Source organism: Bacillus rossius, chromosome 12 (genome assembly GCF_032445375.1).
Source record: "Bacillus rossius redtenbacheri isolate Brsri chromosome 12, Brsri_v3, whole genome shotgun sequence".
Lineage (NCBI taxonomy): Eukaryota > Metazoa > Arthropoda > Insecta > Phasmatodea > Bacillidae > Bacillus > Bacillus rossius.
In genome coordinates, this window is record NC_086339.1 from 16,562,446 (window position 1) to 16,577,812 (window position 15,367).

Genomic DNA, 15,367 nt, shown 5'->3' on the forward strand with positions numbered 1-15,367 from the left:
CGGTTTACGGACGATAGTTTAACGTGACAACGTCATAACAAAACATTGATGAAATGATTGCATACTTTTATGAATAAAATTGAATCATTTTTATTTTAATAAGAAAAGAATAAATACTTGAAATTATACTAGTAATCAGATTTTTAAAATGCAAGAATAATTAACCTATATTGCCGAAATTGTTGTAATAAGCAATGAAAACCACATTAACTTTTCACTTCACTTTATAAACAGTCGACGAAACAGTTCACGTGTAGACGACTTGTAATTAATTTTAAAAACTGGCGTTTGGTAATAAAGTTTAAATATAATTATGAACAAGTTTTCATATAAATATACTGTAATCAAATATCTATCATCAATTATATGAATCACCATAATTTTTTAGTCAATTGTAACATAACCTATTATAACTGCACTCGCCGACAGCGTACCGGGACACAGCGTAACGGAACAAAGTGCGCAACGGGACACTTTTTCGTGCGTGCAGCCGGCGTTCATCGATTTATTAGACGTTGTCACGTAAAAAAAAAACTTTGTTGTAGTTATGGAAATGTGAAGGTCCTGCGTGTTCGCACTTACTCTCATGATCACGCGGCGAGAGCTGGGGGGCCGACGCGGCTCTTCCTGCGCGGGGGGGTCACGTGACGCCGCAGCCGGTACCGCGGGCGCAACTGCGGGAAACTGAGCGGACCCCGCCGCGCGATAGCTTCCGCGCATGCGCAGTTCTCCCGCTTCAGCCTTCTGTCTGCGGTCCAGGGGCGCAACTACCCGGCTACTACACACAACCGTGTGCGGAGCTCCAGAAGAAGGCACGCCATTTGGAAAAGCATTTGATAATACGCCGAGAACGGATGGGGTAGTTCTGTTTCAGCGTTTCGTTTTTTTTTTTTTTTTAAGGTGTAATGGCTGAAACTCGTGTTTTCTGAATGATTTTAGACATGAAACATCCGGTTCAGATTCTCGAAAGCTCTCAAGATACTTGCATTACTCCTTTGTTAATTTCTCCGTCATATAATGTTATGGTTGTCCGCTAAAACAAGAAGACTGCGTGCAATTTCAAAGCCTTGTGCTTAGAGGCTTTTTTTAAAAATAATAATAAAAAAAAAGAGCATCGCACTTATTCCGCCTCACTAACACAAATACACCCCTGACTAGGGACGGACCCACGCGACCACGCAACACGTAGTCAACGCAAGAATTATCTCGGCCGTTTATTAAACACGAAGTCGCAAGATGTCATCAATCTTATAACTGAAATTGTAAAACAGTAGAAAACAATTTTCTACCCCGGCTTATTTTGATAATTCACGTGTATCATGGGAAATTTTCAAAAGTGTTATTTTATTTCACTGTGAGAAAGTTTAACAATGTAAACATGATGTATATAGGTAGTAAAAATACATCGTGGACATCTTTAAAGTTTTCGGGACACGTCTCTTTAAATAATGCCGTCGGAAACGCAAGATAGAAAGCAATAAATTTGGAAGTTAACCAATACTTGAGTTTCAAATTGCATCCTGTACTCTATAATATAAATGCGTTCTTACATTCTTGCATAGTTTATAAACAAGACATTAAAGCCAGGTTACGATTGAGAACTTAAGAATAACCTAGAGAATTAGTTGTGTCGTTAAGATATGACCTTATAATCGTTTATGATTGTCGTGTAGGAGTTTTGTCGATGCTTGACTGCTACCCTATACAGTACTAAGCGGTTTGAAGTCAAACATGTATCACCATGTAGGCTAAGGAATTAGATGAGGCCAACTTGTGGACGATCATGTATTAACTAGAACTGTCCCGTTTTTATGTGCCACGTTAAAATGTATCTCAGTATGGAAATTACATGTTGGCATGGACCTGGTGTGATTTGATATGTTACACATTTAGCACTATAACTGGAAACAATTGAGCCTTAGAGACTGGAAGTTGAACTAAATACCACATGAATGACTTTACAAGGGGGTATCAAAAGTCATCAACCCATATATTAGAAAAAAAGTAAAACTGTTACACTGTTCAACACTGATGATGGCCCCATGCGGGCAATGTGGCCAAGTAGAGAAACTTTCCTAAATTAAAATAGGTAGGTTTAGATAAAGGCTGGGTCACGTTCGTACCCATGCATCGCTTTACATAGTCGTGATTAAACCTGTGCTGCTGTATGCACATTCAACCCCGACACAAATTGAGTTGAGACTGCCGGCCTCTGATGGCAGAGACCTCCACCAGCAAGTGGTTTGGTCGGGGGACATCTATCAACTTTCGATTAGGATGATGCTATGTTTCTGAAACAGATATTAGAATGTCACAAAATGCTTTATTTTAATTTAATAACTATTATAAAATCTATTTATTCTAAAAATAAAGTAGGTTCATTTCAAAGCACAAATAACCTATGGTCGATTATCGATTGGGTGACAATCGATACACACCCTGCACATCGGCGAAGGGAAGATGGGTCGATAGCACCTGTGCAGCTATCGAGGAGTGTTGATGTGTTCGTCCGCCTCTGTAGTGCATGTATTCATCCACCAGACATAGATCCCAACCATCATTTTTCATTGATTAAATTACTAATTCTTTATTAAAGTAATCTCATTACTTGGCATTCTTAATTAAAAGAATATTTTACACTGTGCGATTACACCGCAAATCTCAGCCCGAGTCGTTCCCGCATTCTGCATACTTCGTGTGGGAAACGTGGCCCTAGGTAGCTCCAGGCTGCCGGGGCCACGTCAGTCGCCACCGCTTGCTCAGCGCAGATGTCAGACACGCGAACACAACGGGGTCTTCAAAATTTTGCCATTTCCGATTGTAACTCCCACAGTGTAAGTTTTTAAATCCTTTTGCATCGGGCCCATGGCTGACCCATTTTCGGTGCGGTTGTGAGGAACCCACTGCATAACTTAATTCTTTCATTCCGAGTAATGCGTTTTTCGAGTTTTAAATTTTCGTCGCAGTTGACGGGCTGTGTTCGTTTACCTATCCTCGGGTAGGATGTTCTATTCGTAAACTTTTCCAACTTCGCCCGCACTGGGCTGTCTCCGGACTAAATGTGTCAACTTTCTGCAAAACTAACTAAACATATGTACCTACCTACAGTAGGCCACATTCCTCCACATGGAAGGGCCCTTCACACATGCTTAACCCCAGGGACTGTTCATCGCTTGTGAAACATTGTCTCCATCTAGATGTTGAACAAAACTGAACTCAACTATTCTCGAGATGTGTCAATCTGACAATATCCACACCTCGTAGTTCCCCGCTAAGATTCTTTACCAGCTGCGAGTTTAATATTAATATACTTGTGTAATGTTTAATGTTCCATACTCTTTCTTTCGTATAGTGTTTGCGGTGTTCTACAACATAGACGTGGAGTATCCTCGTATCATACTTCGCGGAACTTTCCGCGGCATAAGCAATGAAAACTCATCTACTGTTACACCCTTGCTCTTGCTGTAAGTATAATGCTTCCATATCGTAAGTACATAGAGATGTGCTACACAGCACCGACACAATGCAGTTGAGTGTTGTGGTAGCATCATGCAAAGTGCTGCCTCTATGTGTAATAAATCAAAATTTATTCGCAGTTACTTTCTTTCATTAGCAACGAACCACTACTGTTAACAGCCACGTGGCCTGAACTCCCTTGAGAACTCACTGGCACCACTAACAGTTTACTTCAACCACGATACATCCTATATGGCAGGAATATGATATATATTTACATGCACTTAAATGTGTCGAGCATTTGCAAATATGTTCGAAGTAGGTACTACAGAAGTACAGCAGTGCTAACAACATCCTGAAATCATTATAGTACTGGACGGGCATTAAAAAAAGTTAGCGAACCCTCACAAAGCCATTCTTTTTGCTAGTTGTAATGTCAATTGCATGCATGAGACCAGAAATGGTGGAAGGGCTGAATCTGCGGGCAACAGCAGAAGCGATCAGGGGCACAACAACTAAATTTCCAAAGGGGTGGCAATATACCTTTTTATAGAGAATCATCGATCCCCCCTATTGAAGCGGGGGGTCCGGGGATCCTCCCCCGGGAAAATTTGTATTTCAAGGTGGAAAATGGTGCCTTTTAAGCAGTTTTATTATCTAAAAATTGCTTACACAGCACTTTCTTTGCCCCCGTTTGCCCCCACTTCAAGGTTTCAGAGGGGGGGGGGGGGGGGAAATACCCTTGCCCCCCTGTTGTTGCGCCCCTGGATGCGATAGAAACCTTTCTGGGGGTTCGACTGCCGAGCCTCGGTGCATCGGTCCCCAAAGGGCCCCACAGTGAATGGATCAGGACTCATGTTTGCCGTCGTCCGGGGTCTCGGGCTCGAGTCCCGGTGCGGCTCCTAGCGGGAATGGCTGTTGTGGATGTAATGTTTCCGGGTGGGCGCCATACTAGCTCTGTTTCTAGTCGATAGGTGGGTCGTTGGGTCGATTGCCCTGCGTGGCCCACTAGGACCGTCGGCGGTGTTGCATGGGTTATGAGGAATTCCCTACTTGGCGGTGGTTGGGAGTCGTATGGTTAATTAATCAGACGCTGAAGGAATGCAACAAATGACGTGTGTCGTTTATTCATGCGACTGTGGTTTTGGTGTAATACCGTTGATTACACGCCACGTCGTTCAGAGGGTGACGTCACACAATACAGAAGTTACACAATTACACAAAGATAGTTTGAAAGTTACGTAATAATACGTGGCAAAAGTTCACAAAAAATGTTACACGAAGGTGCGTTGCACAAGTTTATTGAATGTTACGCGGTGACGCGTCGCACAAGTTTACAAAAGAAAACGTTCTAGATTCAAGGCGTCACACAAAGTTACTAATTATTACGTATTAGCGTGGCACTAGGCGGTTCTGAGCCTGGTTACTCAAAAGAGGGGTGAGGGTGATTGGAGGCGGCCAATCCCTTATTTCAACGTCTCGAGGCGGTGTTCGCGTCCACTGTAGTGGAGCGCGGACCGCAGCTAAATTCGCTCGCCGGAGCGACTGGTTTTAATTAAAGTTCTGTTCTTCGGGAGGCAGCCTGTGCCGTATGCTGAAACTACCCCGCAGACCAAGTGGGGTGCAGGGGGTTTTAAAAGTTATGCGGCCGGATTAAGTCCTGGACCGAAAATTGGACCGGGTACACACGGAGAGATAAGTAAAAAGAGGTTTCGAGGAAGTGACTATAATTACCAGCAGTGAGTTCAATGCAGACAAAGGATGATGTCTCTCCGTGGGATGTGCGTCCGCCCCGGTCCACGAGTCGCGCTGTACTGGCGTGATGTCATGGCGCCCGGCCGAGGCTCGGTGTCCCTCGCGCCAGGGTTGACCTCATTACGTTAGTCTCTAATGTGACACGTTAATAAGAGATTTTAAGGGTGCTAAATTCCTACATTAATTATTAGGGCTGAATTAACATCACTCGTCCCTTCTACACATTGGAGTTAGTATGTTTACGAATTATGTCCTTTAAATTATACGTCACACCAGCGACTGTTCGTCTCTTGCCGGACTGCTCTGGTGGGGGTTAATAACGAACACAAGGGGTTAATAATTATGTCACATGGTTAATTAACTGATCTCGGCAGAAGGCCGCCAGGGGGACACTCACACACGTATCGACGTATTTACACACGTGAGTGCCCGGGCACTCCTACGTCGCACTTTCGTTAATCAACTTTTAATGTATACATAATATTGTTTAATATTCTGTGTTTGTTTTTGCAACGTGGTCGGCTGTAATGTCGGTCTGTTTATTAGGGGGCCGGGTTCTACCTTGGTTGCTGGTGGCTCGCCTGACTCGGGTGGGCCATGGCTAGGGGCGCGTTCCGTTAGCGGGGTTGAATACTGGCGGTTGCAGGTCGGGCTTTAGGGTGGCCTTCGGTCGGACGACGTCATGTTAAAGGAAGGACTGGGTATGGTTGTTACGGTGTCGGGCAACCGGGCCTAAAAAAGGGCTGTAAACTGCTCGACAGGGAGTCCCCTTTGTCCAGCAGTCGGGGGAGGTACCGAGGCATCCCCGAGGTCCCTCCAGCCTGGGAACTGTGGCTGCCATTTTCTAGCTGGGGCTGATGGCGGTCGTCACCCGATGAGTTTAGGCGCATCCGGGCCTTAATCGGGTGTAAATCCGCCGGGCCGAGGTAGGGTGGTTCGGAGGGTAATCCGAGGCGACGAGGACACCCTGTGGCTTTATTCTGAATGGTAGCGGTCTGGTCTAGCTACCGGCGAACAGTCTGCTGAGTAGACCAAAAGTTGGTAGTAGTATGGGGAGAATCCATCATGTTTGAATGGTGCCCCACTGAGGTTTCCTCTAAGGCCCAGGATTATTGCTGGGAAGAACTCGTACTTGGTAGTGGTGCCCCGGGTGCTTTAGGGGCATGCATTAGGGTTCCCTAGCCCTTTGATGTGCTGACGTAGTGAGCGACGAAGACAGCTTCTGTTCACCAGCCTAGATAGCTGGGAGAGGTTGGGTAGGCCTCCACTGGACCGCGGGTTCGCTGGGTGATTGAGGAGTCCCAGTGTGAGGCGTGAGACTGGGGCAGGTGCCAGAAGTGATGACAACTCCGGAGGGCTAAGGGAGCATCCAACTTTCTGGTCAGCTGAGTGGGGTAGGGGGCCGAAGGTGGTACATATGCTGGGATGGGTAGCCTCAGCCCCTGTGTATAGCCCAATGCTCTAACGCCCTTCCTGGTTGTGTATTCGGTGTGATCCGCATCCATTCCCATGGGGGCTCCAGGGTGGAAGGGCATAGGCTAAGAGTGCTGGGTCAAAAAAGGTAACCCCTTGCACGACATAATAATAGTTGTAATGTAGCTAACATACCCTAAACAACTGTTTATATGATGTCACAGTATTTTTATTGTAGGTAACCCGTCCACACTATTTTTAATGTAGCTTGACAATTCTCTCATTTATTCGTTACAAAATTATATAAAAGACGGTCTCGACATATTTCCCATTCCTTTTTGTCCTTTAATACGTGCTACTGAAATCGCACGAACGAGCGGCGAATTTCAGTATCCTAGTTCCTAGATTCTGTTCGGGTCATGGAGTAGATTGGTGACTTGGACTGGTTTGAATCTTAGGCTTCTGTCTTCTCTATGGCTTTCACTAGGACTTTTAACATTTCTATGCTGTGTTGTGATGTCTTCGTAACATTTGAATATAAGAATGTAATAAATGGCATATTGACATTTTAAGTCAGTTTGTTTCATTCTGTTTTAAAATAAGTATTTTTTGCGCATGTGATTTTTGTTGGAAACTTATTAATAAAAGAATACTTTTGTTACAATTTGGTAAGTTTTCTTACATTGTTATTGTTATTTATTGTAACCGGTGATAATTTGCATTGCAGTTTTGAGTGTTTTTTTTATTATTATAAATTGTACTTAACTTTAATGTATACCAAAAATCTTTCTTTGCCTTTTTTTTTTGGTGGTAATTGTTAATTATTGCGTATCTAGTTTATATCAAGGTTTTATAATTCACATTTTCAAAATCTAACCAATTTTGGTTGTAGTACAGTTTCGCATCACAAACACATTGAACTGCTTACTTTATTTTAGTAGTTTACGTGAGAATACATTTGGATACGTTTCACGGAACAATTGTTTTTGGGGGCAAAGTTCCTGATTGTCTATACTAGTTATATCAAAGCTTTATACTTAATACTTTATAATTTAAATTAATCCCCAAAATAAAAAGAAATATATATTTTTTGGTAATTTTTAAAGTTTCAAATCACACACTCATACAACTGCTTACTTTATTTTAATTAAAATAAAGTAAGCAGTTGTATGAGTGAGTGATTTGAAACTTTAATATAACTTATATATATATATCAGAATCAAATGTATTTTGGTGTAAAAGTTACAAATAATGTAGGTATCCAAGTTTATCCCTTCATCCTGATGATGATTCTGTGTACGTTGATCCAGTCCTATCCTCGATTCACGTCATGGTATAGGCACACGTTCACAGAGTCATTTTTCTTTGCTCATCCCTCAACAAAAGACAGCTGTATACTCAAAATCTTTCTCCGTGACTACTGCTCGTGCATGGAATGAAGTACCCGAGTCAATCAGACTTCAAAATTCCCTTTTTGTGTTTAAGAAACGTTATTCGGGTACTTGCTTAACTCCGATAGTCAGGTTTAGCTGTGGTATCAGATATGTGTGATTAAATGTGTGGGAATGTACATGTATATGTACGATTTATTGTAAGAAAATGTATTGGTATATATATTACATTGTTTGTCTCTTCGTTAGTTTTTGACATGAATGTTCAGGTTATTAAATTTATTTAAATCTTTATAACTTTAGTATTAGATAGATTTTAAAAAAGGCCTTTTTATAATATTTCTTTAATATATTATGCTTTAGGTAGCTCATATGTATCTTATATGCTAATTTTTTTGGTATGTTCATATTGGTACTGATATGTTAATTCAGTTTTTATTTAAATTTATTTGTGACAATTTTTGTTATGTCTAGGCCAGAATATTTATTGTGTTTATTTTACATGTACCTATTTAGTAAAGATGTATGTGCTTAAGTATAAGACAAGGCCTTAATTTTGCCACTTAAATTAAGGCATTAAATAAAATAAATACCTAAATAAGGCTTGCTGTTTCAATTTAGTACAACATTTTGTAATATAAAAATGAATTATGATTGTAAAATATACATGAAAGAGAAAAATTTTACTGAAGACCTGATGTAATTAGTTTGTATTGCGATATTCAAGTTTTTGTTATGTCCAGGATCTTTGGACGTACTAAATTAAAACAGCAAGCATCATGTACCACAGGTTCAATATATATATATATATATAGAATCATTCCACCACGATCAAGGGATAGACTTGCGTACGGGATGTGGAATAATTTCTTGATAATTTAAGTAGTTTACTATGTTGAATATTACTATTTTTCTGCAAATATTATTTTTAAAAATTCCAAAATGCATATAATTACTTCCTAACATGTTTTCTAATCATTCTAAGAGATCATTGCATTGGAACAAGTAGTTCCTTCACAGAAACCTTTTTAAGTAGAGGTTAGGTTAAGGTAGCCAAATTAAAACATAGTATTTTTAGGTTTATAGTTGGTTTAAAGTTACCTATTATAAATATTATCTGTAATGAAAATATAGTGAGGTCAATTTGTTGTGCTTCAGCCTAGCCAGACTGTTTTCCACCAGAGATCTCCCAGATTGTTATTGCCATTATACTGTTTTTTTGATACTAGCTGCAACTTGATGAGTGGTTTTCCAGAGGCCCTCGGGAATATAGCATAGCTGAGACTGTTTTCTAGATAATTCTGAAGGAGAGCCGTTTTACTGAAGAAAGAAAAAAATTATAAATTGCAAAATGTTTTACAATTATTCTATAAGAGGGTGTTGTGATACTTAGAGTAGTTAATCTTTTTAACAACTGGTTAGGCTAGGTTACATATTACAAATACTGTTATTTTGTAGAATGGTAGGTAGCTACATTTTATATAGCCTATATGTAGAGGCAAAGTTACTTAGGAAAAAGAGGTAAGTCGGATATGTACAATCATGTGTATAGAAGAATTAAGCATGTATGTTGAATTAATATGATGATCTAAGGTTTAGATGAAATGTGATATTTAATACGTTAGGTTAGCATTCATTCAGTTTATGAAAACTAAGTGAAAGGTTGATTAGGTTAGGTTAGCTACTTTATAAATACTTTAATATATTCTGGACAGAACAGTGTATTCTGCAATAGAAGTTGGTTACAATATTACTTATTACTACATTCTTACAGCATATGCGGGAAAGGGGGGATGTGGGTTTTGGCCAGCGTACTGTAGACACAGTGTGTCCCACCAGTTTTAGTCTATTTTGCTATTCCCGTATTCTATTAGATGAAATTTAGACTTTTCTAGATAATTTTATCTTGGCATCGTGAAGAGTAGACTTCCCACTTGGTCTAGTCTATTTTGCGATACCGGTATTTTATTCCTCGTAATTTACCACTTTTCCCGCAACATGAATTTTTGTAATAAATAGGGATACTGCCATAATTTGTAAGGTCTACAGACATCTTTTCTTTGGTAAAGAAATATCTGTATCATAAAATAATAATCAAAAAATGAAATATGTGAGAAATAGTGTGTTTATTGTTTCCGGCCCAAAATCTACATATACCTGGGATTGTCCCGTAAGAATATAGGGGTGGTAATGACTTAAGCAATTCCATATTGGTGATGTCATTAGTATTGTTGTGGAATCAGGATCTAAAATAGTTCCACCATTTTTACTAATATATAGTATTTTTAATGTCAGTAACCGACCATTCACAAAATTTAAAAGTAGGCCTATATCTAATGTACCTAACATAACCTAACCAAACAATTTCACAATTATAAAGTCTGTTAACTTAACCCAACCAAACTACTATAAAGTGGTTTTAATGTAGAGAACCTAACATAACCACCCTTTAAATGGTCAATTCCTGGTAAACTACTAGAAGTATCACATACCTGCTTAGATAATGATTGAAAAATCATTTCAGGAAGTTATGAATACATCTTGAATTTTTATTTTAATTTTTACACAAAAGCGGCTCTTCTTCAGTACTACCCCAGAACCTAACCTAATCAGCAAAAATTGCATGATTTTAGGTATTATGTATGTAACTGGCCTAACTGACCATTCACTTATGATCACCTACAAGTGTGAAAACCTAACTGAACTGGGTTAAAAAAAAAAAGGAACAAATTTTTGCAATATATTTTAAAGGAATATCAGATTACTGTGACTTCATGCTAAAAATTAATTCTTAAATTCTTTGAAAGGTATTGCTTGCTTTCAAAATAATAATCATACCAAATGATTCTATGTAAGGGCATTATTCGTAGTAGTTTATTATACAGTAAACACGTTGATTGACTGGTGCCATATTAAATATTGATGTATGATGATGTTTTTTTAAATTGGAAGTGATGTTCAAACTGTGAGAAAAACAACACAGAAATTTTGGTAATTCTGTGACAGTAACGTTTCTTTGAGAAAAACTTGAATGTTAATTTACTTTTCGACATGTTTTCCAATCATTCTCAAAGAGAGCATTATAATACTTCAAGTAGTTTATTAACGTAGGTACAGTTTTAACATATAAGTAGTTAGGTATGTGCATTAAGTACATATAGTTTTAAATCATGAGTACGGTTGGTAATTCCTATCCAATGGTTCACTTGAATTCTCAGTGGTTATTCATAATACATAAACATAATCTAACCACTCTTTAAAATGATAAACTAATTAAAAGTATCACAGCGCCCTCTTAGAAAATGATCAAAAATCATTTCAGGAGTAAAAAAAATTTGTTTGTAATTTTATATACCTACATATTTTAATGAGGCATTTTTTTAGAATTTCCATACTAAATACTTTATCATATCAAAGAATTTTGCAAGATGTTTGTATCAGCTGGATTAAAACTTGCTTTAGTTAAAAAGTATACGTATACTTTACCTGTCTTTGATTCACTAAACAATTCAATTTAGTTTATTAGTTAATGTTAGTTATGGAGTAAAATTAATTGGCTGAGTTAGTTCAAGGTACTTTTATGTTCATGATTTTGTATATAAATTCATAACATGGTCCATAGCTATAGGATTACATTAACAATAGAAATAAAGATTACATACTGCAGAGACAATGCAAAACTGTCTAAAATAATTATAATGTCTGATCATGACCAATGGAGGATGATATTTTATGGACATGATGACTGATGACTTTTTTTTATTAGTAAGGCTTCACTGTTCATTGTTATGTTAAAAATTAGTTTTTTACACATTGTCTAAACAGTTTGAAGTTGGAATTGGTGTGGGCTTATCTATAAATTTTCTGATTTACAGAAGTCCGGGATGTCAAAGGAAATACTCTTTGTGAGAGGGAACGGCCAGGACTCGGACGGGGTCGACGATTCATTGCTTCTCGACAGTTACGACAAGCACTTCAACCGCGTGAAAAAGAAAGCTTTGGAGCGAATGGGGTACTCGGATGCTCAAATCAATGACGTTCTCAAACCGGGCAGCAAGCAGAAGAAGAACAGCATTAATAACAAGAAGTCGCCCAGACCAGCTCCCAAGTGGTCGGTGGGGGCTCGCTGTTGCAGCGTGTTCAGCGAGGACGGTAACGTGTACGAGGCGACCATCACGGAGATCCACCCAGAGAAGGAGACCTGCCGTGTGCAGTACGTCGGCTACAACAACGAGGAGGACGTTGCCCTCGCCAGCCTGACCCCGTCGCAGGGCCGCAAGGCCCGGGAGGACCAGGCTCTGGCGGCAGCCGGCACCGACGCTCCCCACGTGGAAGGGTCTGAAAACTGCAGCGAGGAAGATTCCGGGCAAGTCAACGTTCCTCGGCAGAAAGGCAGGTCGCCGAGAAGCAACGGCAAACAGAAGAGAGCGCCGCCGGCACCACCGATGGGGTTCAACGGGAGCATGCCGCAGTTCCCCGCGCCGTCCAGCATGAGCATGCCCCACTTCAACGGCATGCCGCCGGTGATGCCCAGCGTCGTCCCGCCGATGCCTTTCAACATGATGGAGAGCAGTGCCGAGCAAACCGAGGCGTTCTCGGCCATGCTGATGTCGTGGTACATGAGTGGTTACTACACGGGCTACTACGAGGCCCTCAATGCGCGTCGCAAGCAAAACAAAAAGTAAGTCATTGTAATTCAACCTATTTTTAATGAACATTGTTGAAGAGTGCTGTGGTGGCATTGTCCAAAATTCCCTACTCTGTCTGTAATTTTAAGTTTTGTGTATTTAAGTAATGTGTTCACCTACAATTCATTTGCTGTGTCAAAACATTTATATCATGACTGGATTCATAAATGTGAATTTTTAGGCCCTTATTTTGTTTGTACAAAATAGTCCTATGAAATTTGTAACCTTTGTGGTAAAAATACAGAAACAGTAAATATAGTAATGTATAGGCTAACACGTATGAACCCTACATGTTTTTGATGGTTGTTTGGGTTTACTGTATTAGCTTATTGCTGCATTTTATTCAGTGTGGTGATATTTATAAAGAATGAATAAGGATTGAATTAGAAAAATTTGTAGTTGTAAGAAAAACCTTAGTAATCTTGAGGAGTGAAATACTTCTGTTATTTAAATTTCACATTCCTTTTTTTTTTTTGTCTTATCCTGTTTGTCTCAATTTTTTTTATAGTTCTGTAGGTAGGTCAGTTGTAACAATTTTGCATGGCAGAAAGTTTTCAACTGATGGATCAGTCAATGTATTTTCTTTCTTGGATGAGCAAAATAGTTCCTGTAGCATCCAGATTCTCCATTTAGTTAATGTTGTTGTGTAGGAAGAATGTGTAAGCTTTGAAAGTTAATTATTTATAGCAGTAAAAAAATATCTTGATGAACTGTATTCTTGAGAGTATATGACTGAGAAAAAATTCTAAATGGATCTGCAGTCAATCGCTGATTGTCGATGATAATGAAGGGCCTATGGTGCGGACAATCCTTAAACATTGGTTGATCCATCTGCTGGATTATTGCTGATACATTTAGTGGACATTATTTTGCCATCTGTATAAATGAAACATGTAAACTGGGATGAGCTGGTGCATATAAATTAGCAGTACAGCTTTTTCAGGAGTGCACCTTTAGATTTAAATGCCCTTGCACCTGTAGCATAAAGTGATGATCAAATCATGCTTAAAAAATTTATTTATCCATTTATGCACTTTCATGGTTAAAATAATGTACTGACAAGTGGTTTTTCTGTATGTTTTTGAAAGAATGGGGTTTTGCTTTCCTTTTAACTCAAACTTGACTGTGGGTGAACCTTTCTTTGCTTGCTTGATGAGCTGGCGCACTTGTGTTCCGATTCAAAAGCTAGCGTTCTTGAAGGTAGACAGACACTTCCACCACAGCTGCGTTTCATCTGCATTATTAATTTGTTCAAACTGGGAATACTCTTTGCCACCAAATTTTGAGAAATGTTTACAAAAATTGGTGGCTCCTTGGTTGTCATTCGCTTCATTATTCACCTTGTAGCATGATTTCACATATACCATACCATTGTTTGAATTGTGTTAAACATCTAAAAATGCATTAAATTTGTTCTGGGACCTGTGTTCCCTCCACTCGTTTCTGAATGAATCATCCTAGCTTCGCCTTATACAGTTCATCAAAGTTGTTCTTTTCATAAACCGCTTGTTGAATCAGCACTGCTTCCATAATTTAGCATTGTTTTGCTGCTCCTTATATCTTGGATCATCTTTTCACACTCCATAATTATTATAAACTTTTGTTGAACAGTCTTCCTCGAGATTGCTTATTATCTCCATGTTCTTTGAATAAATCTTGCACTGGATGAATTTGATTAAAAATATTATTTTGTAAATACTCCATTGCTGTTCGCACTTTTACCTTAGAGAAGTCCTGAAGACTGGACCATTCTTTGTTGTTTCCAGTGTTTTTTGGATTTTTAGAACGTGTTTGTGTTTCCCTGACATGTTTGTACTGCACCATTCAGTGTTTCTCTGTTGTGAAAACTGCTGAAAATATTCTACATTAGCATTGCTTATGTTTTTATCATCAGGATACGTGACCTAAGATTACATAATTTTTGTACTTTAGTGAACGCATACTTAAAATAGACTTCCGTATACGTTCTGTGGTGTATCCGCAATGCTAATAACCCGTCTGTTGATAATTGGGAGCCAACTATATTTTGCAGAAACTGTAGAGGATTTAACACTAGACCTTTATAATACTCATGAGGAAGCAGAATGTTAATGTAATTTTTTTACACTCATGACTTCATGTAGCAGAAACAGAATGAGACTAGAGATGAGACTATTCTGTTTCTGCTTCATGCAGTCAGTGTAAAAAAATTAACATTCTGCTTCCTCATGAGTATTATAAATGTTTGGTGTTAAATCCTCTACAGTTTCTGCAAAATATAGTTGGCTCCCAATTATCAACAGGTGGGTTATTAGCATTGCGGATACACCACAGAACGTATACGAAAGTCTATGTCTCTGTAACCTGTAAAGCAACTATTTTATACCTAGTTAAGGTAGATAAGGTTGGGCCTGAAGTAACACCAGAGAAATGCTGAGTGAAATGGAACATAAACTCCAATAGTTTGATTGTAACATCTAAGCTTAATGTTTACGGCATTTGGCAGGAGTAATTTTGTGAGTGGAATGGAAATGTGTAACCACAGTGCTGTGGCGGATGGGGCGAACCAAAGTTCAAGAAGACAAACAGCAACTGTTTAGTATTTGAAAATGGTAAATAAAAATGATCCATTTTGGTGTCATGTAGCTTGGGCATTACAACTGTACCATTTGCTTTTGAACATCT

General features: G+C 39.1%; 2 protein-coding genes across 3 annotated transcripts in view; one reads left to right on the forward strand and one right to left on the reverse strand.

The window, feature by feature from the left end:
* Positions 1 to 723, reverse strand: part of LOC134537614 (uncharacterized) — an 86,464-nt gene extending 85,741 nt beyond the window's left edge. Inside the window, exon 1 of the mRNA XM_063378256.1 lies at positions 583 to 723. The gene's annotated coding sequence lies outside the window, so the exon portion shown is untranslated. The remainder of the gene's footprint in view (positions 1 to 582) is intronic.
* Positions 1 to 14,373, forward strand: part of LOC134537612 (survival motor neuron protein 1) — an 84,134-nt gene extending 69,761 nt beyond the window's left edge. The window contains exons 1-2 of one of the 2 annotated variants that reach the window (XM_063378254.1): positions 7,107 to 7,292; positions 11,891 to 14,373. In XM_063378254.1, the coding sequence (XP_063234324.1) occupies positions 11,900 to 12,700 (801 nt within the window). In that variant the 5' untranslated portion in view covers positions 7,107 to 7,292; positions 11,891 to 11,899 and the 3' untranslated portion in view covers positions 12,701 to 14,373. Of the gene's footprint in view, positions 1 to 7,106; positions 7,293 to 11,890 lie in introns of those variants that run through there. The other variant, XM_063378255.1, reaches the window with a different exon arrangement.
* Positions 14,374 to 15,367: the final 994 nt, after the last annotated feature.